The 27,061-nt window shown below is 44.6% G+C and overlaps 1 protein-coding gene across 3 annotated transcripts in view; it reads left to right on the top strand.

The window, feature by feature from the left end:
- Nucleotides 1-27,061, top strand: part of CUX1 (cut like homeobox 1) — a 1,097,219-nt gene that overhangs the window by 511,233 nt on the left and 558,925 nt on the right. For all 3 annotated transcript variants that reach the window (XM_085649842.1, XM_085649843.1, XM_085649841.1), the window contains exon 12: nucleotides 16,548-16,606. In XM_085649842.1, the coding sequence (XP_085505968.1) occupies nucleotides 16,548-16,606 (59 nt within the window). The remainder of the gene's footprint in view (nucleotides 1-16,547; nucleotides 16,607-27,061) is intronic.

Here is a 27,061-nt window from a genome sequence, read left to right as displayed (position 1 = left end):
TGACTGTCTACAGATGGATATAGACAACAGACTTGACTGATATAACTGTGCAAAACAACGCATTTAAAAGTAGTAAACGCACGGTAATTAGAATTATAAATAATTTGAAAAACCTATATTGGTATATACATCAGATAAATAAATATAAATTATTTAAAATCAATGTAAGTGCAAATAGCAAACAGTTATACCAAGAATAAATAAATAAATATTCTTTCATTTGTGCAAAATATCGCTGTTGTATATGCTTAGCGCAACCACCTGAGTATATCATAAAGGCATATTGATTTCCACATGCCTACACCCATAGACGTGTGTCAGTTATTCAACAGTTATAATGTAAGGATACGATGCTAAAACAAAGGGACATCTAAAAGATCATGAGATAAAATACTTCATGAGTCTACAATAATACAAGTCTAATGACAAGGTCCAATAGAGAAAATGCATCTGATGTATGGTGAAAGGATATCCCTTCTTGTGTGTGAACTGTAAGGGAACATTTTTACAGAAAACATCACAATAGCCTTCCACTATCATATACAAATCTAAGTTGACATTTGCGGGATGAATCCCTAAGGGTAACGCTATAAGCTAGTCTGCTTAAAATGGAACTAATATCATATGTGCAGTCACATGGAAGATATGTGCAAATGTGCAAAGTGTGATGTGCAAATCTATGAACCACACCTGTGAGCTATAAAAAAGTAAGAATACATGTAAATGTGATTAAAATAGCGATGTTAATCTTGAAGTCACAGAATGGGGGGAATACTCAAATCAAAATACTGACTGGATCGGGTAAAAGGACATTGCCCTATACATCTGATGACTAAAGTTAAGCACAATGTAGAAAACATGTAAAAACATGTAAAAAAATACGTAAAAAACACGTAAAAACCATATAAAGGACATACGGAGATCAGTATTTCTACTCCAAAATCTCTGCCTTGCTAATAAAAGTGGGCAGGTCTCCATAAAAGTTATTATATCCAGCAATTCTCAAAATAAGAGAAGACTAAGGTATGTTATCTCAAGGAAAAATACTATATGGTGAGAGCCCTCGCCAATACATAAAATGATATTATGAGTAAATACATGAGAAACTAATGAAAAAGGGCACCGTATGTTCAATGGGTGCTAGTGTGACTTTATGTTTAAACACAGGTAAGTTCGAATGGCACCCTGTACAAGGACTAGCAGCAACACCGGGGGTACATAAAATGTGTGTGTCAGAAAGAATCCTGTTATCTTCACCCAAATATTTGGCTGTTTAAAGATGCATACATAAATAAATACATGAATATATATGCGATTTTGAAGGACCGTGAGATACCTCTGGGTCCTGCAAAAAGGTGTGAAAACCTATAGTGAAGATACAGCTGCCTGCCTAATGTTGGATAGTATTTAGGGTAGGCTAGTGTAGAGATCCTCTGTGATATTTAACCCCCCAGGGTGTTTTGAATCAAGTTGTAAGATATATCGTGTTTCAAGTTGGCGGAGTCTATGTTCTCTATCTCCTCCGCGTCTGCTTGCCGTCACTGCGTCAATGACATAAAATTTTAAGCCCTTGTTGTCACTATGGTGATGCTCCTTAACCCCTTCAGTGCCCATGACGAGCTGGACTCGTCATGGGCCGCGGTGGCGCTGTGCCCATGACGAGTCCAGCTCGTCATAGACCCCGCCCGCTAATGCAACGGCCGGCACTGGGCGGGGAAAGGGGCGGGCACTGAAGGGGTTAAAATGTCTGGCCACTGGATAGGTATTATCTTCGTTTGTTATAGCCCTAAGGTGTTGTAAAATGCGCTTGTGTACGGCAAGTTTCGTGCTGCCAACGTATCTGAGTTGGCAGGGGCATTGTAAAACGTATATGGCAAATTCTGTTTTACATGTTAAAACCTTGTCAATGGGATGTTCTCTGTCACTGAAGCCATCCTTATATGTTTTCGTATTGGAACCATGGATACAAGATTTGCAGGTTTTACATTTAAAAAATCCGCTATTAGTCTGAAGCCATGTGGTTCTTTCAATTGTTTCGGGACTGGTATTGACCAAACGGTCCTTCATGGAGGGGGCCCTACTGAAGGTGATAGAAGCTTTATGTGGAAGAGTAGGGCCGATGATTGGATCACTGAGAATGATGGGCCAATTCCGATTGATGATTCTGTAAAGGTCTGAGTGTTGTCTGTTGTACCCCGTGATAATCCTAAATGGACTGGCTGTTGGTGGTAGCATAGTATTTGTTATGATGGGTACCGCAGAGTCAGAGGTTCTATAAGTATCAAGGAGTTTTTGTCTGTCTACTTGCATACTTTTCATTATGGCACCATTAATGACTCGTGCACTGTAGCCCCTCTCCAAAAATCGGATTTTACTTGCTTGTTGTGCAAGCTCTAGATCAGATTGGCTGCTACATATTCTCCTTAATCTAAGCATCTCACCGTATGGGATACTGTGAATAAGATGATTGGGGTGTGCACTCCCTGCGTGAAGGATGGTATTACCAGCAGTGTGTTTTCTGTATAGCCTAGTTTGGATTGTGTTGTTGGAAATGAAAACCTCAGTGTCCAAAAAAGCTATGCTAGATTGACTCAAGTTGGCAGTGAATTTTAGATTAAATTGATTTACATTAATCATAGCAATGAAATTCTCTGCCTGTTCTTTACTGCCCCTCCAAACTACGAACAAATCATCAATATATCTGTACCAGGCTATGACATTGGTACTGAAAATTGACCTGTGCTGGACCTTGAGGACCAGTTCCTCCCAAGCCCCCATGTGTAAACAGGCGTAGCTTGGAGAGAAACTGGCCCCCATGGCAACACCCTGCAGTTGGCGGTACAGAAGATTGTTGTACATGAATATGTTATTACATAAACAAAATTCCAGCATCTGCAACAGCATAGAGTTGTGTTCTTGATATTGTTCAGGTCTACGTGTGAGGTAATATTTCACTGCCGCTATGCCATCCGTATGTACAATACTGGTATAGAGTGCAGTCACATCCAGTGCCAACATCCAATCGTCATTCTTCCATGTGATCTGTTGTATTTTGAGCAAAAAGTCACCTGTGTCCTGTATATACGATTCAAGGTTTTTTACGTGACTTTGTAGAAAATAATCTATATACTGTGAAGCCTTTTCCAACAGCCCCCCTCTTGCAGAAATGATGGGTCTGCCGGGGGGTTTCTTTTCATCTTTGTGGACTTTCGGTATAAAGTAGATCAATGGAGTAACTGGATTTTTATTCTTAAGAAATTTCAATTCGTCCTCCGAAATCAATTGTTTATTTCTCCATCTGGTCAGTTTGTGGTAGAAATCTTGTTGTGTTGTTTTCAAAGTTGTAACATTGATACGTTCATAACATTGTCTGTCATTGAGCTGGTTGTAGGCCTCCTTGTCATAATCAGCTCTGGTTAGCAGGACAATGTTGCCCCCTTTGTCACTTCCTCGTATTAGGATGTTTTTCTCTTTGCTGAGTTTGGTCACTAACGCTTCATACTGATAAGTGGTTCTGTTGTAATGACATTTGTTTTTAATGATGCGTCTCTGAAGATTTTTTAATTGAACAATAACATTCTCGTGGAAAATGTCTATTGCATCATGTGGCATCACAGGACTGAAGGTTGATGGCGCTTTGAAAGAGGTTTTAGGTGCTATTTGTTTAATGGGAAGTGTTGATGTTGCTGCTTGACTCGGGGTGTCAGAGTAACCTGCTCCTTCAGTTTCCCAGAGTTCCAGAATATCTTGAGAAAATCCTTGGTTTGAAGCCTCGCTTATGTCCGTATCCTTTGAGATGGGGGCTGGCGTTTTTTTGAAGTTGTTAAGAAGGTGGAATTTGCGGAGTTTTAACTTTCTGACCGCTTTGTAGATGTCTATTCTGGTTGAAGCATAGTTCAAATTGGTTTGAGGAGCAAAGGAAAGACCTAGTTTAAGTATATCTTGTTCTTTTTGTGTGAGGTTCATTGGGGTCAGGTTGACTATAGACCGATTGGAATCAGAATACGTTATTGCTTGTTGGTCTGCCATTGGCCCCTGCCCCTCTTTCTGTTGGGATAGGATGCCCCTCTTCCTCGCGTTGTTCCTCTGCCTGCGTTTGTAGTTGATGTGCTTTCGTTGTAATTCTTTTGTGGCCTGGGTCTTAGCGATTGCATCCTCTCGTGGCATAAAAAACCAATTTCTTCACCTGGGGAGGGTTTCACTAATCCACTTTGCATATCCGCACCACGAAGTTCAGAATCAGAGTCGTTCTCTCCTGCTGAACTGATATCCGATATAGTTGAATCTGCTTGATCTTTGTTTCTTGGCGCCTTGTGTTTGGAATATGTCTTGGACGAAGGACCACGCAGAGCATCATATTTTTTGTAAAAAGTAAATATTTGGCCAAGTTCGTAGTCGTTGCGGTCTCGCTGAAACTTGAACGCTTTTCTTTCCCTGATCACAGACTCTTCTTTCTTGAGTCTGGCATTCATCTCATTGGTGAGTTTGGTTTTTTCCTCTGCTTCACCAATTGTTTCCAACTCTTCATGTATCGTAGCAATTTCTTTTAGCAATTTGGCTCTGTCTATATCCGCATATTTTATAAGGATTAAAGTAAGGCGTCTAGACGATTCCAGGTTGCTCTCCGCCCATTCTTTCATGAGGTCCGGATTGGGGTTTTCATAGCTTGGGGCCGTTAAGATTCGCAGCCCTCTTGGGATCCTGTTGACGTCAATGTAGGCTTGTAGGGACTTAGATTCCCACCATTTGCTCTGCTCGTTTTTTAGCTTTTTTTCTAACATTTTAAACTTTTCTTTAAGTGTACTGTTATTGGTACTGTCATTGGTATTGAGTCTCCCCCGTATGTTAGTGGCTAATGGTAGGCTGTCTGTAAACATCATTGCTGCTGCAGCCTCCCGCTCTTTCATGTTGTCGGCCGACATTGCTATTGGCACTATTCCGTAGATTAACAAGGCGCCTCAAACAGTTGGCTTTAATAACAAACTGCGCGCCTTATGCACTGTAACTCTCCACCCCTGAATACCTTGAAATTTGTAGCGCCTCGAAGCCTGGGTTCCTCCTCGCGGTATTGCGCGTCCTCCGACTCGTTATCCGCCGAAGCTTCCCGTTCTTCGTACAGTGTGTTCACGTTCAGGTTCAGGGGGGTCAAACGCCGAACTCCTTCCGGAGACGTAGAAATCCAAGTAAACCAGGATGTAGTTCCGTATGCAGCGTTGTCCAAAGAGGAGAGGGTCCCGTGTATTGGTCGTACGAAACAACTCGACCAAGAATATGAGTAGATCCGTAAGCTTGCTGCGAATGCCACTCCACACCGTCACAGCATACACGGACCAAAGTTGAGTGCTGATTATTTTATTTTGTGCCTTTCTGCCGCCATAACGTTTCGGCTCCTCCGAGCCTTGATCACATGACAACATGAACCAGTAAAGAGTTGACTTATAAAGTGACTGTGCAAACATTCGATTGATCATGTGACTGCCTACAGATGGATATAGACAACAGACTTGACTGATATAACTGTGCAAAACAACGCATTTAAAAGTAGTAAACGCACGGTAATTAGAATTATAAATAATTTTAAAAACCTATATTGGTATATACATCAGATAAATAAATATAAATTATTTAAAATCAATGTAAGTGCAAATAGCAAACAGTTATACCAAGAATAAATAAATAAATATTCTTTCATTTGTGCAAAATATCGCTGTTGTATATGCTTAGCGCAACCACCTGAGTATATCATAAAGGCATATTGATTTCCACATGCCTACACCCATAGACGTGTGTCAGTTATTCAACAGTTATAATGTAAGGATACGATGCTAAAACAAAGGGACATCTAAAAGATCATGAGATAAAATACTTCATGAGTCTACAATAATACAAGTCTAAGGACAAGGTCCAATAGAGAAAATGCATCTGATGTATGGTGAAAGGATATCCCTTCTTGTGTGTGAACTGTAAGGGAACATTTTTACAGAAAACATCACAATAGCCTTCCACTATCATATTCAAATCTAAGTTGACATTTGCGGGATGAATCCCTAAGGGTAACGCTATAAGCTAGTCTGCTTAAAATGGAACTAATATCATATGTGCAGTCACATGGAAGATTTGTGCAAAGTGTGATGTGCAAATCTATGAACCCCACCTGTGAGCTATAAAAAAGTAAGAATATATGTAAATGTAATTAAAATAGCGATGTTAATCTTGAAGTCACAGAATGGGGGGAATACTCAAATCAAAATACTGACTGGATCGGGTAAAAGGACATTGCCCTATACATCTGATGACTAAAATTAAGCACAATGTAGAAAACATGTAAAAACATGTAAAAAATACGTAAAAAACACGTAAAAACCATATAAAGGACATACGGAGATCAGTATTTCTATTAAAAAATCTCTGCCTTGCTAATAAAAGTGGGCAGGTCTCCATAAAAATTATTATATCCAGCAATTCTCAAAATAAGAGAAGACTAAGGGATGTTATCTCAAGGAAAAATACTATATGGTGAGAGCCCTCGCCAATACATAAAATGATATTATGAGTAAATACATGAGAAACTAATGAAAAAGGGCACCGTATGTTCAATGGGTGCTAGTGTGACTTTATGTTTAAACACAGGTAAGTTCGAATGCCACCCTGTACAAGGACTAGCAGCAACACCGGGGGTACATAAAATGTGTGTGTCAGAAAGAATCATGTTATCTTCACCCAAATATTTGGCTGTTTAAAGATGCATACATAAATAAATACATGAATATATATGCGATTTTGAAGGACCGTGAGATACCTCTGGGTCCTGCAAAAAGGTGTGAAAACCTATAGTGAAGATACAGCTGCCTGCCTAATGTTGGATAGTATTTAAGGTAGGCTAGTGTAGAGATCCTCTGTGATATTTAATCCCCCAGGGTGTTTTGAATCAAGTTGTAAGATATATCGTGTTTCAAGTTGGCGGAGTCTATGTTCTCTATCTCCTCCGCGTCTGCTTGCCGTCACTGCGTCAATGACATAAAATTTTAAGCCCTTGTTGTCACTATGGTGATGCTCCTTAAAATGTCTGGCCACTGGATAGGTATTATCTTCGTTTGTTATAGCCCTAAGGTGTTGTAAAATGCGCTTGTGTACGGCAAGTTTCGTGCTGCCAACGTATCTGAGTTGGCAGGGGCATTGTAAAACGTATATGGCAAATTCTGTTTTACATGTTAAAACCTTGTCAATTGGATGTTCTCTGTCACTGAAGCCATCCTTATATGTTTTCGTATTGGAACCATGGATACAAGATTTGCAGGTTTTACATTTAAAAAATCCGCTATTAGTCTGAAGCCATGTGGTTCTTTCAATTGTTTCGGGACTGGTATTGACCAAACGGTCCTTCATGGAGGGGGCCCTACTGAAGGTGATAGAAGCTTTATGTGGAAGAGTAGGGCCGATGATTGGATCACTGAGAATGATGGGCCAATTCCGATTGATGATTCTGTAAAGGTCTGAGTGTTGTCTGTTGTACCCCGTGATAATCCTAAATGGACTGGCTGTTGGTGGTAGCATAGTATTTGTTATGATGGGTACCGCAGAGTCAGAGGTTCTATAAGTATCAAGGAGTTTTTGTCTGTCTACTTGCATACTTTTCATTATGGCACCATTAATGACTCGTGCACTGTAGCCCCTCTCCAAAAATCGGATTTTACTTGCTTGTTGTGCAAGCTCTAGATCAGATTGGCTGCTACATATTCTCCTTAATCTAAGCATCTCACCGTATGGGATACTGTGAATAAGATGATTGGGGTGTGCACTCCCTGCGTGAAGGATGGTATTACCAGCAGTGTGTTTTCTGTATAGCCTAGTTTGGATTGTGTTGTTGGAAATGAAAACCTCAGTGTCCAAAAAAGCTATGCTAGATTGACTCAAGTTGGCAGTGAATTTTAGATTAAATTGATTTACATTAATCATAGCAATGAAATTCTCTGCCTGTTCACTGAGAATGATATATATATATGTATGTATATATTCCCTTCTAGCACTTGAAACTTTGTTAATCCCTGTACACTTTTGAATATTTCTGTCTCTTCCATGGTGTTCTTTCGTATCGTGCATATTTGATCATTTTAATATTATTTCATGTGGGCGGAAATGGCCGTTAGCTCTACTCTAAGATGCTACTCCGAAGTTTGTTTTTCTGTGTTTTTCAGAATACTCCATATACAATCCATGAAACCTTTTTTCAAACTCTCCACTGTTTCAGGTGTCTGTTGTGGAGCAGTGGTAGGTCTCTAATCACAATGTTGTTCCCCAAGTATGTACATGGATGAGGTTAATATGTCAAAAAAGGCTGTTGGACTTCCCAGCTGATGGTGATCAATAACTGGACTTTGCCGCAGTTGAGGAAGCATTCATCAGTATTTACAGATTTACTATGAGCAAATATAATGTATTATCTGTATGATAGTGAGGGTATGTTCATTGGGATGACTAATTTGGCTGCTCGTGTATCGAGGCCAGGATGTTTACTGACTTATACACTTCAGAAGTGTTTCTATGATGTATTTATAAAAAACAAGGTAGGCTTTCTGTGGAAGCTCAGGAGAAGGTGGTGTGCTGACTTTAGCGCAATTTGAAACTTCAGCTGGGAGGGGCTACTTGTGTATTCTAGCAAAGTTGCCAATTAGGCTAACTTCCGGTTAATCCAGCTGAAGATACACCATTGAACCTACTAAAACATGATTCAACCATTGATGATATGGCTGGTCCTGACAGGTTCTGGCATGCTGAGTTCAATGAAGATAGATTCTATAACACCATCTGGGAGTATGCTGGGATTTAATCATTCTAGGTGAATATATTGTAAGAACGAATAGAAAATTAGGGGAAGATATTCCTCTCACCCCAGCTGGCTGTACTAGGTCTAGTGGGGAAATATCTTGAGTTGCCCAGATATAGCAAGATCCTTTTTTGTGTAGAACCTGTGGTTACCAGAAGATTGGGTAATGTTACCTCTGAAACGTCACCATGGGAACCCATCACGGATGCTTGACTTTGGAAAAGGCTATGTATAACGGGTGTTGTTGTCCCGAAAGCTTACTATCCGGGGAACCTGACTTGAAAGTATAGTGGGCCCTCTGATATGGGTTCCCAAATCCATATAGAGTCTTCTCTGTCCTCACTTTAAAACCCACCCACCCTCCTCACTTCCAGTGTAGACTATGTACAATTGTATAACTTTCTGTAGAATGTTTGTAGGTGATTTCCGTATTTGTCCTTTTGATGTTTAGACATTGTTTTCAGTTTGTTGTTGGAAAAAATATTTTAGTGGATAAAAAAAAACAATTCCAGAGAGACCTACAGTATTCCCAAAAGAATAATATTGGCCATAGTGCTCAATCTTATCTGACATTCTACAGTCTAGCACAAGGCCACTAACAGGACCTTTGGAATCATAACTTGGATCCTAGAATGGCTTCTATGCATGTCTTGAATTTTCCTTTTTTTAAAGTTCCTTTTCTTTCTGTGAGCATAGCTCTGACTAAACATTTAAGTTATTGGGGGTTTCTGTCACACTTGTTCTCCATCATGGTGATCATTTAAAGTTTCAAATGATATAAATGGCCAGAATGAAGTTACTTTTGGTGCATTTGTTTTATTCTCAGAATATAACCTAAAATAGCTGAATATAATGGATAAGACGTTTTAAGGGAATAGCTCAACTGTACTTTCAGGCATGGTTTATCATCTCACCATCTCCAATTACTTTTGACACACCTGCAGCGAGGAAGCCATCAGACTGTAGAGTAAAACATGTGAAAAATAAAAAAAATCTAGGCAACAGGCTTTCATCATACGCTCTGGATCTGGATTAACATGTCCCTATCCGTAGAGACATCTCCTAGGTTCTCTTTTTCAATGTATGAAAGAGCTGAAGAGACTCCTCTTAAAGAAGACTGTTGTGACACAATAAACAGCCCACATCCCATCTTAGAATCCAGTACACTCTGCTTAGATGTACTCTGATTATTGTCAATGACCTTATTCATACATTGGTAACTTGTTCTTTATGTGTAGCATATTTTTAGGTCTTGCCTGGCGTTAGCAGCGCGCATGCGCTGCTCTCGTCACGAGGGCTTCTTGGAATCAATATGGATTCCGAAGCTTTCAGAGGCGGACTTGAAGCCCCGCCCATCTTTTTCATTTACTGGCATCATCCTCCATGCTAAATGCTGGCTCACGATTGAAAACGAGTCTAATTAGTCCCTCCTTGTTACCGCCCTGTCCACTTTTGACTCGCCCACCGGGATTGGATCTCTCACTTGCGGCGTTACACGGTCTCCTTCATTGGCTGGGACGCACTATATTTTTCACACAACGCCGACAGCTTGTTCAAAGCAGGTTGCCGTAATTGCCCCACTTAGCTGTGCGATACTTCTCCGCTTATGATGTGCTATGTAGGTTGCACTACATACACTTCATACTACATACATAATGCTCTCTTCGAAGAGTCTCAAAATGGCAGGTAGAGGAGAAGCGCTTCCCCGCACTGGGAGATTTGTGTAAGCATGAAAAAAATACACTGCACAGCTATTCCAAGGCTCACTCCTGAGCACGGTAGAGTCACTCTCGGACACACAATGCGAGCAATGTCTTTTTATATGATCCGAGCTCAAGGGATTTTTTGTTTGTTTAATAGTTACTATTTTTCTGTAAAGTTGCTCCGGTGTGTGGAATGTTAGGTTTAGTGTTAGTGTGAGATAGTCTTAATGTATAGCACACCCCAACCCCTCCATTCCCCACGTTGTGTAAGGGCTTACTGGGGGTTCGTAGCTCCTATAAACAATACTAACAGATATCGCCCCTCCCCCAACGGGTCAGGTTGACCATCCCCGCCGCGGCCTTCACTCCACCACGCTGTTAATTGCTGTTGCCTCGCAATTTCAGGGCAGTTGGTAGTAATTGTGTAGATGAAGAGCATGTGGCAGACTATTAAAGTTTTATTAATATTTTAGTGAGATGAATGGTGAGAGGTTCTCCATTTTATACGAGATAGAAGTTGAGCCATTTGGAATCTCCTCAAATACGATAAAGACGTGACCTGCGCATAAAGTAGGCAGAGGCTCAGAGAGCAACATAATCATTCTGATGTTCTCTACCCATTTATCCAGGAGGCTGCGGTGGGGAAAGGTAGGGGCTACTGCATTGTGAGAAGGGTGCACAACCCCCCTCCCAGGTGTGCGCCTATAGTAGTGTGTTTGCCCCTGTTTGCCCACGGGCTGTCAGTCAGTGTGTGACACGTGCCACTCTGGGACGGTGGTAGAGTTGTTGGGGTGGTGCTAAGGATTTTGGACAACTGCTACCTTCCCAAATAAAGATCTCAGTAAAAGTGCCTCCTCGTGATGGGGAGACCAGGTGGCAACGGACACAATGAGAAACTGGCAGGTACGCGACAGTTAAGTGTGATAGGCAGAGTCAGTCATACGTCATGTGTGGGTATTCTTTACCTGCTACAGCATCACCGGAATAGGTTTTCCTTTAATAGAAAAAACATGCTTTCATTTAGATCGCTATTATTAAACAATTATTCGTTGAAACAAAATATTAATATTTTACAAAGTTAAAAAACACTTTGCTTTATCTAAAACTATATTTATGTCATTTTTTATTGACCGTTTATGATACGCAACGCACTATTGTCTCCGTTCTAACTAAAGGTCAAATAAAATATTTAACATTTCTGAAGGACAGTGTTATTTGCGCCCACTGGTTCATTGGGTTTATCAGGCACCCTATTCGAACATCTATCCGCATTTTAACCATTGGTGTAGTTCTGGAGACTTCAACCATTGGCCTTCAAGCATCCCATGTCCCACCCGTTGTGTGTCTTTGTAAGCATCCCATGTCCCACCAGCTCAGTGTCTTTGTAAGCATCCCACGTCCCACCGGCTCAGTGCCGTTGTAAGCAGCCCATGTCTCGCTGGCTCAGTGTCATGGCAGCAGAATCAATGCACCCTGCCAATCTTAGGGATTCAAGTGCCTGCTAGATCTGGAATTGGTAATTATTAAAAGACTGTGATTTGGAAATGATCCTCAAGTCTTGCCACTTGAGCCAGTCACTACTGTAACTCCCCTCCCTACTTTAAAAAAATTGAAATAAAAGGCATTGTCATTTGCAATACTAATAGCTTAAACCCTCGCAAATGCGAGACCTATTGCGTTGCAAATGCTTGTTTTATTTGCCACAGATTCCCAGGCGATGAGCAAACAAGCAAATGCATCTGTAAAAGATGCCCATTGTGGAGAAGACGGCTATAACTTTTTAGTTCGAACAATCATGACCTCTTGTATATACTTTAGTATATGCTTATATACTTTAGTATATACTTATGTGTGGTTGTGCTTTGTGGGCTCTGGAGATCAGCCCTAGGATTTGTCTGCTTTCGCTTATGGACTTTTTTTCTATGCAACTGTCTCTATTTAACTGTTTTGATAAAAAGAAACCAGTGGAGGTCAGTAAAATACCAGAATTGCGTTCTGCTTAGGGACTATATTTTTTAAAGAAATTTTCTGGCAACTGACTCTGTTTAACTTTCTAGATAGAAAACAATCGGCAGAGGTCAGTAAAATACCAGAATCACTTAAGTATTCTCTTGATTCCAGACCATAGAAATTGTCTTACGCAAGCACCCGCAGACAATAATATTTTTTTTCCAATATTGTATTTTCAGTGATATGACCACCGAAGGCCCTGATTTTATGTTAAAAACAGAGCATCGTACTATACCATTTCCCGCTGAAAGGCAATATTTCTCTCCATGTGTTCCCATACCTGGCGTGTCATGCAGTTTGGTGCTTACTTTCCCTCCATGGTAAATAACAGTAGATGTTTCAGCACCCAGGCTAATGTGCTGCATAGCTAAATACATATAAGGTCCCAAAGGCGAGACCGATTGCATTGCAAATGCTTATTTTTATTCACTTTAGCAGGATATTACCCATTAACTTTCTGCCATTCCTTTGTTTACTTGATTTAGTCTTTTAAGAGCAAAATTAATATTTCCGACACATACTTCTGACCACAGATTCATCACCTTTAGAATGCTCCCAGGCATCCAACTTCATCTAAAAAAAATTCTAGCAGTGCTCCTGCACATAAGTTGGTGGCACTGTGTCTGGTGCTGTGTGGCTCGCTGTGACAGCGGAGCCGCATGTAAGCACCACCCCTGTGCGTGTTGGTCGGTGTCTTTCTGTATCCCTTGACTCGGAGCTGGAACTTAGCTTCAAAATTCTTATTTGGCAGTGCACTAAAGAAAATGTTGCCACCAATAACAGGATTCATTGTGTGCCGGGAATGCAGGAGTCAGAGGTCTGTCAAAAACCCACATGACGTGTGTGTACGGTGCTTAGGCTCTGGTCACGACTCTTAAGTTGTGCGCAAGTGTGCTCTAATGCGCCCAAAGACGATGCGATTACAGGAGGCGAAGTTCTAAGTCTTAGAATGTAAGACAAGGTCATGATCAACTTCCCATTTGGAAATGCTCAACAAATGCTAAGCTGGGCAAGAAAATGCTTTCTTTAGCCTACATAGCCTACAGGTCTCTCATTGCTGTATGCCTTTTGGGTAGGTATGGCAACTGTTTTTGTGATATGGTCAGTGAGATCTTGCTAGCTGTCCGGCACAATCTCAGAACCTTGTTCCAAACAGTACAGTCTAGTGCCACTGATTTGGGGCTAGAACAATTTAAGAATAGCTTTTCCACAGCACGATCTTTAAAACTCTTCTCTCCTGCCAAGCAGTTTTGCCAATGGTACCAAAAATTCAGACAATGCCTGCTCTCCAGCCTGTGCTACAGAAACAGTTCCCATCCCTTCAACGCAGACGATGTGGCAGCAGACTAGGCCGCTCCCATCAGCTGAGAAAGCAATCTTCCAACTCTTCCTACCCTGCTGCAGTGGTATCCAAGCTGCTATATTTTGTACTCAGTCTCAGGACCAGTCACTAGTAGGTAGAATACAATTTTCCTCCCTGGCTGGAGATAATTACATCATACAGATTTGTCTTGCAAGTGGTTGCGCTCTTGCTTTCAGCTCTTCCTCGCCCTATCATCCTCCCATATCTGAGCTTACTTAGGAAGATCACTCCACAATCTTTGATGTAAGAAGTCCAAGCTTCTCGTATCCAAAGGAGTCTTCGAGCAGATGCTGACTCTGAGAGAGGGAAAGGGTGCTACACATGCTACTTTCCTGTGCCAAATGACGGCTGAGACCTCAACCCTATAATGTCTTTTCATGGAGTGAGGGACTCAAAATGCTCACTGTCTATTTCTGTCCACTTTGGATCCACGACACTGGATGGTGTCCCTAGACTTGAAGAATGCATATTTTCATATACCCGTCTTGAAGTCCCACAGGCATCAGCTATATTTTGCGATGAGGTCAGAACACTTCCGGTTTGCTGTGCTGACCTTCAGTTTTAACTCAGCCCCTCAGTGTGCATGAAAGTAGTTGCACTGCTTGCAGCTCATCTGTCGAGGTCCAGGATACATGTATACCCATACCTTGATGACTGGTTGCTGAATACAGACTTGCTGCAGCCAGTCGCAGACCACCTCCAGATAGTGGCTGACCTCCTGATTTTGTAGGGTTTACCAACATGGAGGCGAAGTCCTCCTGAGCCCCACGCAGAGAATTTCCCTTCTTTAAGGCTACCTCGGACCTGTTGACTTTCAAGACCTTTGCACTGCCATAGTGAGTTCAGACCATGCAGGATATGATCCTGATGTTTCAGGCTCAATCTAGGGCCTCCACATGGATGGTTCTAAGGCTGCTGTGTGTCCTGGCTTTGTGCATCCTTCTCATTCTGAGTGCCAGTTTGCACATGTGAGCCTTGCAGTAGAACCTCAAAAATCAGTGGGACCAGTGTCCTGGCCACCTCTACGGCTTCATCCAGATCTTACAGGAGACAGCTTAGGATCTATGATAGTGGTTGACTAGCAGCAGTCTGACCTGCGGCAGGCCGATATCCGATCTGCAGCAAGATTTCACAGTTGTGACAGACACATCTGTGCTGGTTTGGGGGATTCAACCTGGAGAGGTCGAGATCAGAAGCTGATGGTCTCCAGGGGAGAGCTGGCTTCCCCTACACCTTATGGCACTTAGGGTAATCTGTCTAGCTCTAAAAGCCTTACTCGCTGTCATCAAATGAAGGCTGGTGCAGGTCCTCTCAGACAACTTAACCACGATGTGGCATTGCAACAAACGGAGTGTGCTCTTGGACTCTGTATTAGGAAGACTAGGAACATCAACCATCAGGTGGGGTCTCTGAATTCCATAGCAGATGAGCAGAACAAAGAACTTCTGGTCTTCCGTCCGACACGGTGCAGAATGTCCTCCACCAATAGGGTATTCTGTGAGCTCCATTTCTCCTCAGCCATAAACAAACCGTGATGAAACCTTTGCGTGTTGGAGTTCCCTGCAAGGCACTCGACCCATTTTGTCTTGAATGAGACACAGGGCTCCTATGCATTCCCACGGCTACCTCGGCATCTGAGGAGAATCGGTATGCATCGGGCCGAGCTGATCCTGGTGGTCCTGCACTGGGCCCCAAAATGATGGGACCTGAAACTTCTGATCTGGACACCACTTTCATCAGGAGGGCACGATCGTACACCCCAGCCTCCACAACCTACACGCTCAGAGATTGAGCAGCTGCAATTGAATGCTGTTGAGTATCCGTCTGAAGAGCAGAGTACTTCAGTAATGCTCCTTCTTGTGGATGCTCCGTTTTGACCACAGATTCCTCACAACACTCCGCTCTGTGGACTGAACTTCTTAATAAGGACTCCAGCTAGGAATCAGCACGCTGCATTTGACAATTGGTAATATGCTCTGAGTGCACAGAAGGACAAAGATTTACGGCACTTAAAATAATATAAAGACTAAGCAGAGCTTATATGTGGTCCGCTCTGTTACTTACCAGGTGTTACCGTCACCATGGAGTTACACAACGCCATCTAGTGGAACATGGGAGCATTGCTGAAAACTTTCTCTGGATCCAGTCTGGCGCCTGGGTGTATTCCAAAGCTAAGGAATTTGCGATTAGATAAAGTATCTACCAGAAAGAGCGTCACCAAAGCTAATTAACTTGTTCTACTGTTCTTGCTCATGGGGAATGTGTGAGAGGTGTGAATTCCACTTACATGTAGGAAAACCTTAATGATGCTATAGTAGTCTACGTTGGATCTTACAAGTTCTTTGTTTATATACTTTTGCTTGAGTGCCTAAAGACCACCCTTACACCAGCCACACTGTAGATTTGAAGTGTGTTTCCAGAATATATGAGACCCACCACACCCAGGCATTTTTTCTGGTTACTGAGGCAGAATCAAGGAGCATCCTGTGGAAGTATGATTAATGGAGGCAAGCTATGTGGATAACTTCAAGTGTGACAGTTATTAGAAGTCTGTTGCAGTGCTCCAGTTTGACAAGAATATGTGTGATATGTATTCAGTGAAAGAAGTTTTCTTTTTCGTCATCTTTTGCATTTTTGTTTTTTGCAGCAATTGGAAGAAAAGCTGAAAGGTCAGGCGGACTATGAAGAGGTTAAAAAAGAATTAACGTGAGTATGTTAATTAATAAAATATACGTTGAAGTACTTCTGCTTTGGCAATTCTTGGCTGTCTGCAACATTGAAAACGACTGATGGTACTCCACTTGCTAATATTCATTTAAACCATCATGATTTGCATATACTATTAGAATATCTTCACTTATATATGGAATTCTAGGAAGCATTTTTTTAAAAGAGATATCTCTTTCCCCAAAATATTTTAAAACCCAGTGATATTCACTGAAAAACAGCATTTTAAGTGTTTTGTTTTTTTGTTTCCAATCTCATTGGATGATAAAGTAATTATCAGCAAACAACAACAACTGGGATAAAAATAGGATGTTTAGTTTCTTCACCTAAATAGTCAGATACGCTTTATCATACTTACAGAAGAATTTGAATTTGGTATTTTCACTTCAAGGATTTTACTGCTGACAACTTTGGCTGGCTAATCGGGTCCACATAATGAAGACATTTCTTGCTTATTCCTATCCCTGCAAGAGAGTGCCTCCTCCTTCTTGAGGGATCCTCGAGAAAAAGGCACCATCATTGCTTATGCTCCACATGAAGGTCTTTGAATTTGAGAGCTTTGACTGCACCTTGATAAGAGATCCGTAGTCAGTGAGTTCCCGCTCAACGTTGTCACCTAGAACTAAGATGTTCAGGACAAGTCACTGCTTTATGCTGCTTAGCCGTCGAAGAGACACAAATCTGTTACCACAAGCAGATATACGTTATTCATCTAGCGCTGTTAGGGGCCACCTCTCCTAAATGACAAGGGCAACATCCTATTTGGGCCATCTGATTGCGTTAATTAAGCCTGGAAAGCTGAGGAATTAGACTTGGAGACAGAGCCCGGGAATGCTATCCAAGGCATTGTCCACGTTAAAAAAAAAAACCACAGACAGCGTCTCAGATACTTTAACCATGTTACGTATGTATTGGGACAGGTACAGCGCAAACATGCCTACTGACCATTAGGGTACTGTGCAAAGGTAGCAGTGGAGAGTAGTAATTAGGTTATAGGAAGTTGGTGCATAGTTGGACTAGCAGTCCCCAACTTTGTACTACTTGGCCTCCCAGCTACAGTGGCTGGCCAAGTGGCTGGCAGGAATTCAGGTATCGGACACGGCCATGACAACTGCAGCCTGGAATCAGTTCCACATTTTGCATTCATTCCACATCTGCGTATCTACAAATTAGGCAACACTTATCTCTTTTTAGAGTGCCAGTAATCAAAGCTTTCAATGAAGGACTTAAAAGAGTTATCCAACCAAGACGTGGAATCTTAATATAGTCTTCACAAGACTAATGGGCCCACCTTTTGAACCCATGTAAAAATGTGAACTATAGTTTCTCTCCTGGAAATCTGCATTCCGCATTGCAATCACTTCACTGAGGAGATCGGGTGAACTACAGGCACTAATCATAGAAGAACCTTTTTTCCAACTTCATAGAGACAAAGTGGTTGTTTGTACTAACCCCAAGTTTCTACCTAAGGTAGTTTCTTCCTTTCACATCAATCAGTCGGTTGAGTTACCTGTATTCTTTCCTCAACCTGATTCAGTGGCAGAACGAGCTCTACACACCTTAGATGTTCGAAGAGTCCTTTTACATTACACTGAAAGAACTAAATCATTTTGTAAAACTAAACAGCTTTTCGTTGCTTTTGCACCACCACACAAGGACATTCCCATATCCAAGTTGGGTTTTGCAAGATGGATTGTTAAATGCATTCCATTTTCAAAGCTTTATTCGACAATTTGTGGCATAAAAGCAGATCACAATAATACAATATGATTTTCAACATTAAAATACAGTAAGTTCAGAGAATAAAAACGTTAAAATTACATACAGCAAACTTGATCCATTTTTAAATTTAAAAAGAGTGCATATCGTATTGGTATTAAGAGCCTTACTGGGTAAAAATAGCTAGAGGAACATGTTTTCAGGCATCGCCACATTTATATAACTGGAACACACAGTCAAAGTTTTTAAGGTTTTTCAAATAGCATCTGTAGTACTGGATCTGATTATCCACATCCAACTTAAGAACTTGGCTACTGCTATTGTAATACACGGCAGCGTGTCAGTGCACTGTATTCTTAGAGCAATGCTACTTGTTCTGGTACCCAAGTTCCTACAGATTGGTGTCAGCCACGCTTTGCGAGGGCCAGAGTAGGCAGGGCAAACGAACAGGATGTGGGCATAGGACTCTTCCAGTGCCTCACAAAAATGACATTTACTATTGCCTGATTTGGCCCATTTTGCTGTATATGTTCTTAGAGGCAAGGTTCCCACTCTGAAATGAAAGTACAACTTCCGATCGAAAGGTTTGGATATTACGTCCCAGTACCATTCCAGGCTTGGCTAAGGCTTAACTGTTAAAAAAGCCCCAGTTAGCATTGAACTGTCACTATCTCTGTGTCTATTGTGGTAAACCAATTCTGAATATCTTTCTTTTATAATCTCTTTAGAGGGGAATTGGCAGCACAATGGATTTTCCCACAAATTTGACATACCAATAATAGATAGGGAAGTTCTAACCACTCTCAGCCAACAGATCTTGTTAAACCGGTCTGTCATGATTACATCCCTGAGACCTGCAGCGTATTTTGATAGTTCTGAAGTACACCAGATTCTGAGCCAGTACAAGATGTGGCGAAGCCTTGCTAGATCCGCCAATGCTTTCCTACCCAGATCTTGTAACAGTGGTAGGACCGGGGTACTTTGGGGGAGAGTGGTGATGTTTCTGATGGATACATCTGCCAGTGGATTCCTCACCTTGTGAATATCCCCTGCGCCAGCATTCCACGGAACCTTTTTCCCCAGCACTCCACGTCGACCACGTTCTAATGCATCGGCTCGGCTCGCGACTCCGTATGACGTCACCGGAGCCATAAGAGGCCCACGTCGGCGTCATGACGTCAGTTCCCTTTTTTCCGCGCCGTCGACGCGCAACGGTTTTTTCCAGTACTCTCCTGCTACTTAGTAGTTGTAAGGTGTTACTGTTGTAAAATCTGTAATGTCTTCGACGAGGAAGTCGGGCTTTAAGCCCTGTAGGGAATGTGGCGGCCATATGTCGATGACGGACCCACATGAGGACTGCTTGTGGTGCCTTTCGTCGGACCACGATGTTGAAGATTGTGCATGCTGCAGGAGGATGAATCCTAATGCATTGAAGGAAAGGAAGGCGAAGCTGTTTATGGCAAAGATCGGTAAGGAGAAGAGAGGGAGAAAGAAGGAGAAGTCGAGGCCGGAGGCGTCGACTTCGAGGTCGTCGAAGTCAAGGAAACATCACAAGAAAAGAAAACATTCTTCACGACGCCGGTCTTCGAAGAGCAGGAAGTCAAGGTCGACTTCGCCCCGGCGACGTCGAAGTAAGGACTTGTCACCTTCTCCTTCTAAGTCTCCGGGAGGACCTCCTTCGCCGAAGCGGGCTCCAGCGCGTTCACCGGCGCAGTCCCCGTCACCGGCGTCGTCTCCGGTTCCAGTGGAGTCGCCTGTTTCGGATGGTGAACAGGATCAAGGGGAAGAGCCTACTCCGGTACCTGAAGATTCTACGGCTCCAGTAGAGGACACTACGGCGCCTCAGTTTCCTGCTCCAGGTACTGACTCTACACAATTCTTAAATTCCATGTATGGTATTTTTAATAGGGCAGCCTTCCCATCCGGAGCACCAACTGGTCCCGTGGGTCCCATGGCGTATTCGTTAAGGGTGCAGCAGCATTATGCTCAGGCCCCCTTTATGCCCTTTCTGCCGATGGCGCCTTCGTGGCAGTTTCCAGCGCCGTCTGGGGAACCGTCACGGCTTCGGCTGGATCGTCCTGCTTCAGAGCCTTCCTCGACGCCGTTGCCGACTCCATCGGCGCCGCATCCGGCGCCGCCGACTCCGTCTATGGCGCCGCCGACTCCTATACCTCTGGCTCCACCGACGCCGCGTACGACGTAGACGACGCCGGCTCCCCGGATTCGATCAAGAAGGGAGGCCCAAAGGGTATTGGAAGAAGGAAGGTATAGGGCAGAGGTAGAGGAAGGTGAGGTTGACACATCCTCTGATGAATTTGTGGGGATACAAGAGGCTAGTGGCCTGGATACGACCCCGGAGTGGGAGCACTCTTCATCAAGATCCTCTCCACCACAAGAGCTGGCACCCTACCATACAGTTATTAAAAAGGCCGCAGAACTGTTAGATTTACAGTTACCCTCAGTAGAGTATAAGTCGAACTTGCTGACGGAGGTGCTACACTCTCCTACTTCCACGTCAGAGCCTTTACTGCCTTGTAATGAGGCCATCTTTGAGCCTGTTTTGGAGGTATGGCGAAAACCACTTTCTTCTCCGGCGGTTTCCAGACAGGTGGCGAGAAGATACAGGTTGGCGCCTGGGGATCTGGATTTTCTATCTACACACCCGTCTCCAGAGAGCCTAGTTGTGCAGGCTTCCTGCTCAAAGCACGCTTCGGGGGCTTTCCCTCAGTCTCCCGCAGGTAGGGAGTCCAAGAAGGTGGACCAGGCGGCTAAAAATATTTTTTCTTCAGGAAGTATGGCACTAAAGTCTTCCAATGGCACGTGCTTGCTGGGTCGTTACGTGCATGCCTTAATGGACTCAATGAAGTCTTTAGCCCCTAAGTTGCCTGAGGGCGATAAGACGTCCTTCTTGGAGGTAGTTGCAGACACTCAGGCCGCTGCCAGACAGGTAATCCAATCAGGGCTGGATACGGCAGATTCGGTGGCGAGGATAATGGGCTCATCCATAGCCACAAGAAGGCAGGCATGGCTTCGTTCGTCGGGATTCTCCGCGGATGTTCAGGCCACTTTAGTGGATTTGCCGTTTGATGGGCAGAAGTTGTTTGGAGAAAAGGCAGACTCTGCCTTATAAAGATTTAAAGACAGCAGGTTAACGTCTAAGTCTTTGGGTCTGCAAGCTCCTGCTAAGGGATCTGGTTTTAAAAGGTTTAGAGGTTTCGGAAGATCATCCTTTTGCTCCTTCCGACAGCCTCAGCAGCAACAGCAGCAGCAGCAACAGCAGAATCCCCTCTATAGGTCCTATAGAGGGAGGCAAAGGGGTCGGAGAGGTTCTGGACGCAACCCCTCTTCTTCTTCCTCCTCCTCTGCTCCCAATGAGGCTTCAGGGAAGCAGCCCTAGATCCCCCATCCCGGATCATATAATGTGAGAAAGTGGCTCTGTATATACTGTTCCCTAATAGGTACAGGGTGTACAGAGTCCACAGTCCCCCAGAGGCTGATAGAGGTCAAAGTTAGGTATGACCTTACTCTCAAAAGTGGTAGCTTGGTCGAGCAGTAAGGCAGTACCAGAGGACAGTGTAAAGCATTTATTGTACACACTCAGTCAGCAAATAGTTTCACACACTCAATAACTGAACTCTAGGCCAATGGTTTGTATATATAAAATATATGCTTGTTTTATTTTTAGAACCACAAAGGGGGTAAAAATATACTTTCTCAGAATGAAAGGTTGAATATAAATACTTTTGTCTTAAGCAATAAATTTGTGTAAACAGTCACAGTTGGTTGCAATAAACAATCCTATTTCCTAAACATAACAATGCATTGAGCTCAATGGTAAATTCAGGTTATTTGTAATAAATTACTTTTCAGATTACTTTTGGAATTCCAGGTCTGGCTCCTAGAACCAGCCTTGGGTCAGTATTCAGAATCAAGTGATGAAAGTCGACTTAATAACTGTAATGATTTTTAAATAATATTTAGCTATTTCAAAAGTTAGCACTTAGAAAATATTTCAAAGAAAACATTCAATGGATCTCTATGGCAAGAAATTCACATTGCAGGTAGAGTACTTTATCGTTACTTTAGTAATCCAGGACTGGGTGCCTAGACCCAGGACTGGGGTCCTTATCAAAAGCAGGTAAGTAATTTCGTTTGCAGAAATGATACGATTTTAAAAGAATATTTCAAATTTGCAAAAATAGACACTTAGAAGAAATTTCACAGAAAAGCAGACAATGGTTTCCTATGGGAGAAAAATGAGTTAGAGGTAAGTATAGTTGTGAACACTTTTCAGGGTCAGGGCTGGGCACCAAGATCCAGCACTGGGAGCTCACCTGGGAGCAGGTGAGTAAATTCGTTTTTGTCACTAGGCTGATTTTTGGTGAATTTTTGCAGTTTTGAAAAGTTCACACTTAGAAGATTTTTGAAGAAAAAGCCAGTCAATGTTACCCTATGAGGAAAATGAAGTTAGCGGTTTAAGGGTAAGTACTCGACTGGCAGAGTTGAAATTCCGGGCATGGACTCAGGGGTCCCCCAGTGTCAGGTAGGTACAGTTGGTTCACCCTCAGCGGTTTCAGAACGGCCGGGTGCAGAGAGAGTTAGGCCCTATGTTATCCTATGAGGGATAGGGGGGCCTTGGTTGGTGGCTGCTGTCTGGCAAGCCACGCGGCTGTGGGAGCTGGGCTCCTGGTCACTTACTCAGGGCAAGTGGGGAAGTAGGTTAGTGTAGAGAGGGCACTGCCAGGGCCACTCGGGCGGCTGGGTGCAGGGTGCTTTTGAGCCCTCGGGCGCTCAATGGAAATCAATGGGAATGTTCCGGTTTGGAAAAAGGCTGCAGGCTCGGGGACGAGGATGTTTCAGGTGCCACCACCACTTCGAGAGGTAAGTTGGGTAGTTGTAGGTTAGGTGGGTACCCCGGGATTGGGCACAGGGGGCCGCAGGGCGCCGGGTGCAGGGGTGCCGGGGTGCCTTTTGACGTCGGAAATCTTACCCTCTGGTTGATCGCGGCTGGGGTGGCACTTGGTTCTGAGGCTGCAGGCTTCTTCCGGGATGTCGAGGGGGGTCCTTGGGTGCCGGACTCTGGGTCACAGTCGCCGTGGGGTCGTCCTCAGGGTCTTTGTCCACTCCGGCACTGGCCAGGCTTGGCTGGTGCAGAGTGTGTTGGGTCCGCGGTCCCGGGCTGGTGCCAGGGATAGCAAATAGGTTTCTTGAGTAGAGCCTCTACTCGTGGGAGTCCCAGGGGCTTAGAGCTAAAAGGTAGCCAGGTCCTCCGGGGTTGGTGAGGTTGCTGGCCACGAGAGATGCCGCGCTGGTGCAGGTTCGAGAGTCGACAGGCCGGTAGGGCTGGGGCCAAAGCAGTTGGTGTCTTCTTCTCTTTTAGCAGCTGCAGGGCAGGTCCTTGTTCTTCTTGCTCTTCTTGTAGTTTTCTATCTGGAATCTACGGAAGGAAGGTTCAGGGGGCCCCTAAATACTAGATTTAGGGGCGTTACAGGTAGGTGAAGGCCAGGGACCAATGGGTCCCTGTCCTGGGGTGGGTACACCCCCTATCCTGCCTCTCTCCTGTGGGAGGGGGGCAGTAGCCAATCCTGATAGGGTAGGGCCTCCCATCTTCAAGATGGCGAGAGCCCGGAGATGTGCTTCACCTCGCCTCCCCCACCTGAGGGGTGGGGTGGGCAGGCTGGCACATCCCCTGTCCTTGTATGGGGTTTCCGGCCAAGCTTCCCGCCAGAGTGGGGGGTTGCAGTGGCCTGGGGAAACTCCAAATGGCGGCCTGCCTTTGAAGCTTCCCTTTGCTCATCCTGGGGGAGAAGATTTCTCACCTCACCCAGGATGTGCATTGTTGCAGGCCCGGGAGAGCAGTGTCTCTCCCACCCAGGGGTCCAGCAACGTGTCTGCTGTGTGGCAGCCTGGGCAGCCTCAGAGCAGACGTGGATTGTCAGTTAGCTGTAAGGGGGCATCTCTAAGATGCCCTCTGGGGTGCTTAGTACATTAAATCCTACACTGGCATCAGTGTGGGTTCAATGTGCTGAGAAGTTTGATACCAAACTTCCCAGGCTTCAGTGTTGCCAATATGGTGCTGTGGAGCTCGTGTTTGACAAGCTCTCAGCACCATGCACTCATAAATGACAGCACTGCACTTACAGTGCCCAGGAATGGACCCGGGTACTGTAGGGGCACAGGGCTCCTGCTCCTGTGCCCACACCATAGGCGTAATGCACCCAGCTAGAGGGGTGGCTGACAAATGCCTTGGCAGTGTAGGTGATTGGCATGGTACACAGTGATGTGTGCCATGTCGACTCTTTGTTTTGTCCTGCACCCAGACACTCAGCCTGCAAGGGCAGTGTGTGTGTAAGGGTAGAGGGCCTCTGAGGGTGGCACAATGAGTGCTGCAGCCCTTAGAGGCCTTCCCTGGCCACAAGGCCCTGGGTACCTAGGGTACCATTTACTAGGGCCTGACATGTGGCTAGGGTTTGCCAATTTGGAGTTTGTGTGGTTTAAGGAAGGAACATAGGCCCTGGGCACCTGATTGGCAGGAACCCAGGGTACACTCAATCGAAGTACATTCAGCAATTTAGCAAAAAGTGGGGGCATACCATGCAAGAAAGATGGCACTTTCTCACATATAAGACCTGTGGGGGGTCGGGTGTCCTACTTTCTACGGGGTTGGAAATCTGTTACGACAGACATTTGAGTTTTGAACCTCGTAGAGACTGGGTACGCCCTTCCCTTTCGGGAGTTTCCTCCCCCTTACCCTCCTTGCCAAGGTTACTGCTCAGAGGACCATCTGCTTCTCCTGCAGAAAGAGGTTCTAGCTTTGCTTCAGAAGGGTGCAATAGAGGTGGTTCTGGAGCAGGAAAAGGGTTAGGGATGCTACTCCCGGTATTTCCTGATTCCCAAAAAGGACGGCAGATTGCGTCCGATACTGGACCTCAGAATCTTGAACTTTTACCTGAAACAGGAGAAATTCAAGATGCTGACCCTTGCGCAGGTTCTTCAAGCGTTGCAGCAAGGAGACTGGATGGTGTCGCTCGACTTGCAGGACGCATACTTCCATGTCCCAATCCTGAAGTCGCACAGGAAGTATCTCCGTTTTACGGTTGGGTCGCAACACTACCTGTTTGGTTTGCGCTCCTCCCGTTTGGTCTTACTACCGCACCTCGAGTCTTCACAAAGGTGATGGCAGTGGTGGCTGCTCATCTCAGAAGGTCGGGGATTCCAGTTTTCCCCTACCTGGATGACTGGCTTCTGAAGGCAGAGTCCCCAGAGATGGTGCAGCGTCATCTGCAGATAACATCTCAACTGTTATTCGACTTGGGTTTATCGATCAATGTGCCCAAATCTCACCTGGTGCCCTCTCAACGCAACCTGTTCATAGGGGCGGTACTGGACACTACTGTGTGTCGAGCATTTCCTCCTCCACAAAGAATTCTCGACATTCAGGAGATGGTCCCTTTCTTCCACAATGGAGCGGTTGTTCCAGTTCTGAAGGTCCTTCGCCTGCTCGGTCTGTTCGCTTCCTGCATTCTGTTGGTCAACCATGCACGCTGGCACATGAGGGCGCTCCAGTGGTGCCTCCGCAAGCAGTGGTATCAGCACAAAGGAGATCTCAGGGAGTCGATCAAGGTCTCCAGAGAAGCTGCAGCGGATCTATCTTGGTGGAGCGTGGAGGGCAATCTGTCTCAAGGAAAGCCCTTCCATCTGACTCCATCGGTGGCCACGGTGATAACGGATGCCTCCACCTTAGGGTGGGGTGCTCATCTGGGGGATCTGGAGATCAAGGGTCTTTGGTCTCCAGAGGAAAGGTTGCTTCACATCAACATTCTGGAATTGCAGGCGATTCGTTTGGTGCTCAAGGCCTTCCTCCCTTCCCTTCGCGGTCAGTCGATTCAAGTCCTGATAGACAACACTACCGCGATGTGGTATGTCAACAAGCAGGGGGGAGTGGGGTCTCTTTGTCTCTGCAGAGAGGCCCTGTGTCTATGGTTCTGGGCTCAGGACCATCAGATTTGTCTAATGGCAGATCATCTGGCCGGTGTGTTGAACGTACGTGCAGACAGTCTCAGGAGGCGGTTCGTCACGTCTTTCGGACGTGGGGGACACCTCGGGTGGACCTGTTTGCCACTTTCGAGAACGCACACTGCCTGTCATTCTGCAGTCTCCAGTTTCCAATGTAGGGGGCATTGGGGGACGCGTTTCAGTTGATTTGGGGCTCACGTCTCCTTTACGCGTTTCCTCCCATACTCTTGATTCCTCGGGTTCTGAGGAAGATTCGCCAAGACCTGGCCCAAGTCATATTGATCGCCCCGGACTGGCCAAGAAGGGTGTGGTATACAGATCTTCTCCACCTCTCCTCATGCCCTCCGTTCCGTCTCCCTCTGAGGGCAGACCTCCTCTCGCAGTCGGAGGGGCAGGTTCTACACCCCCACCTCCAGAGCTTACACCTTCATGCCTGGAGATTGAACGGGGCAACCTGAGTTCATTCTCTCTCCCGCCTGATGTGGTGGATGTTATTTTATCGGCCAGGCAACACTCCACCAAGTCCATTTACTCCTATAGGTGGTCTAAATTTATAAAATGGTGTGGAGAGGTCCATTGACCCTTTAAAAGCCCATCTTTCTAATGTGCTCCAGTTTGCTCTTTCCTTGGCTCAGCAGGGCTGTGCTGTGGCCACGGTCAAGGGCTATCTTTCGGCCTTATCGGCTTTTCTATGCCTTC

The sequence above is a fragment of the Triturus cristatus genome, chromosome 3_2, assembly GCF_964204655.1.
Source record: "Triturus cristatus chromosome 3_2, aTriCri1.1, whole genome shotgun sequence".
NCBI lineage: Eukaryota > Metazoa > Chordata > Amphibia > Caudata > Salamandridae > Triturus > Triturus cristatus.
This window is presented reverse-complemented; position numbering and strand designations above follow the sequence as displayed.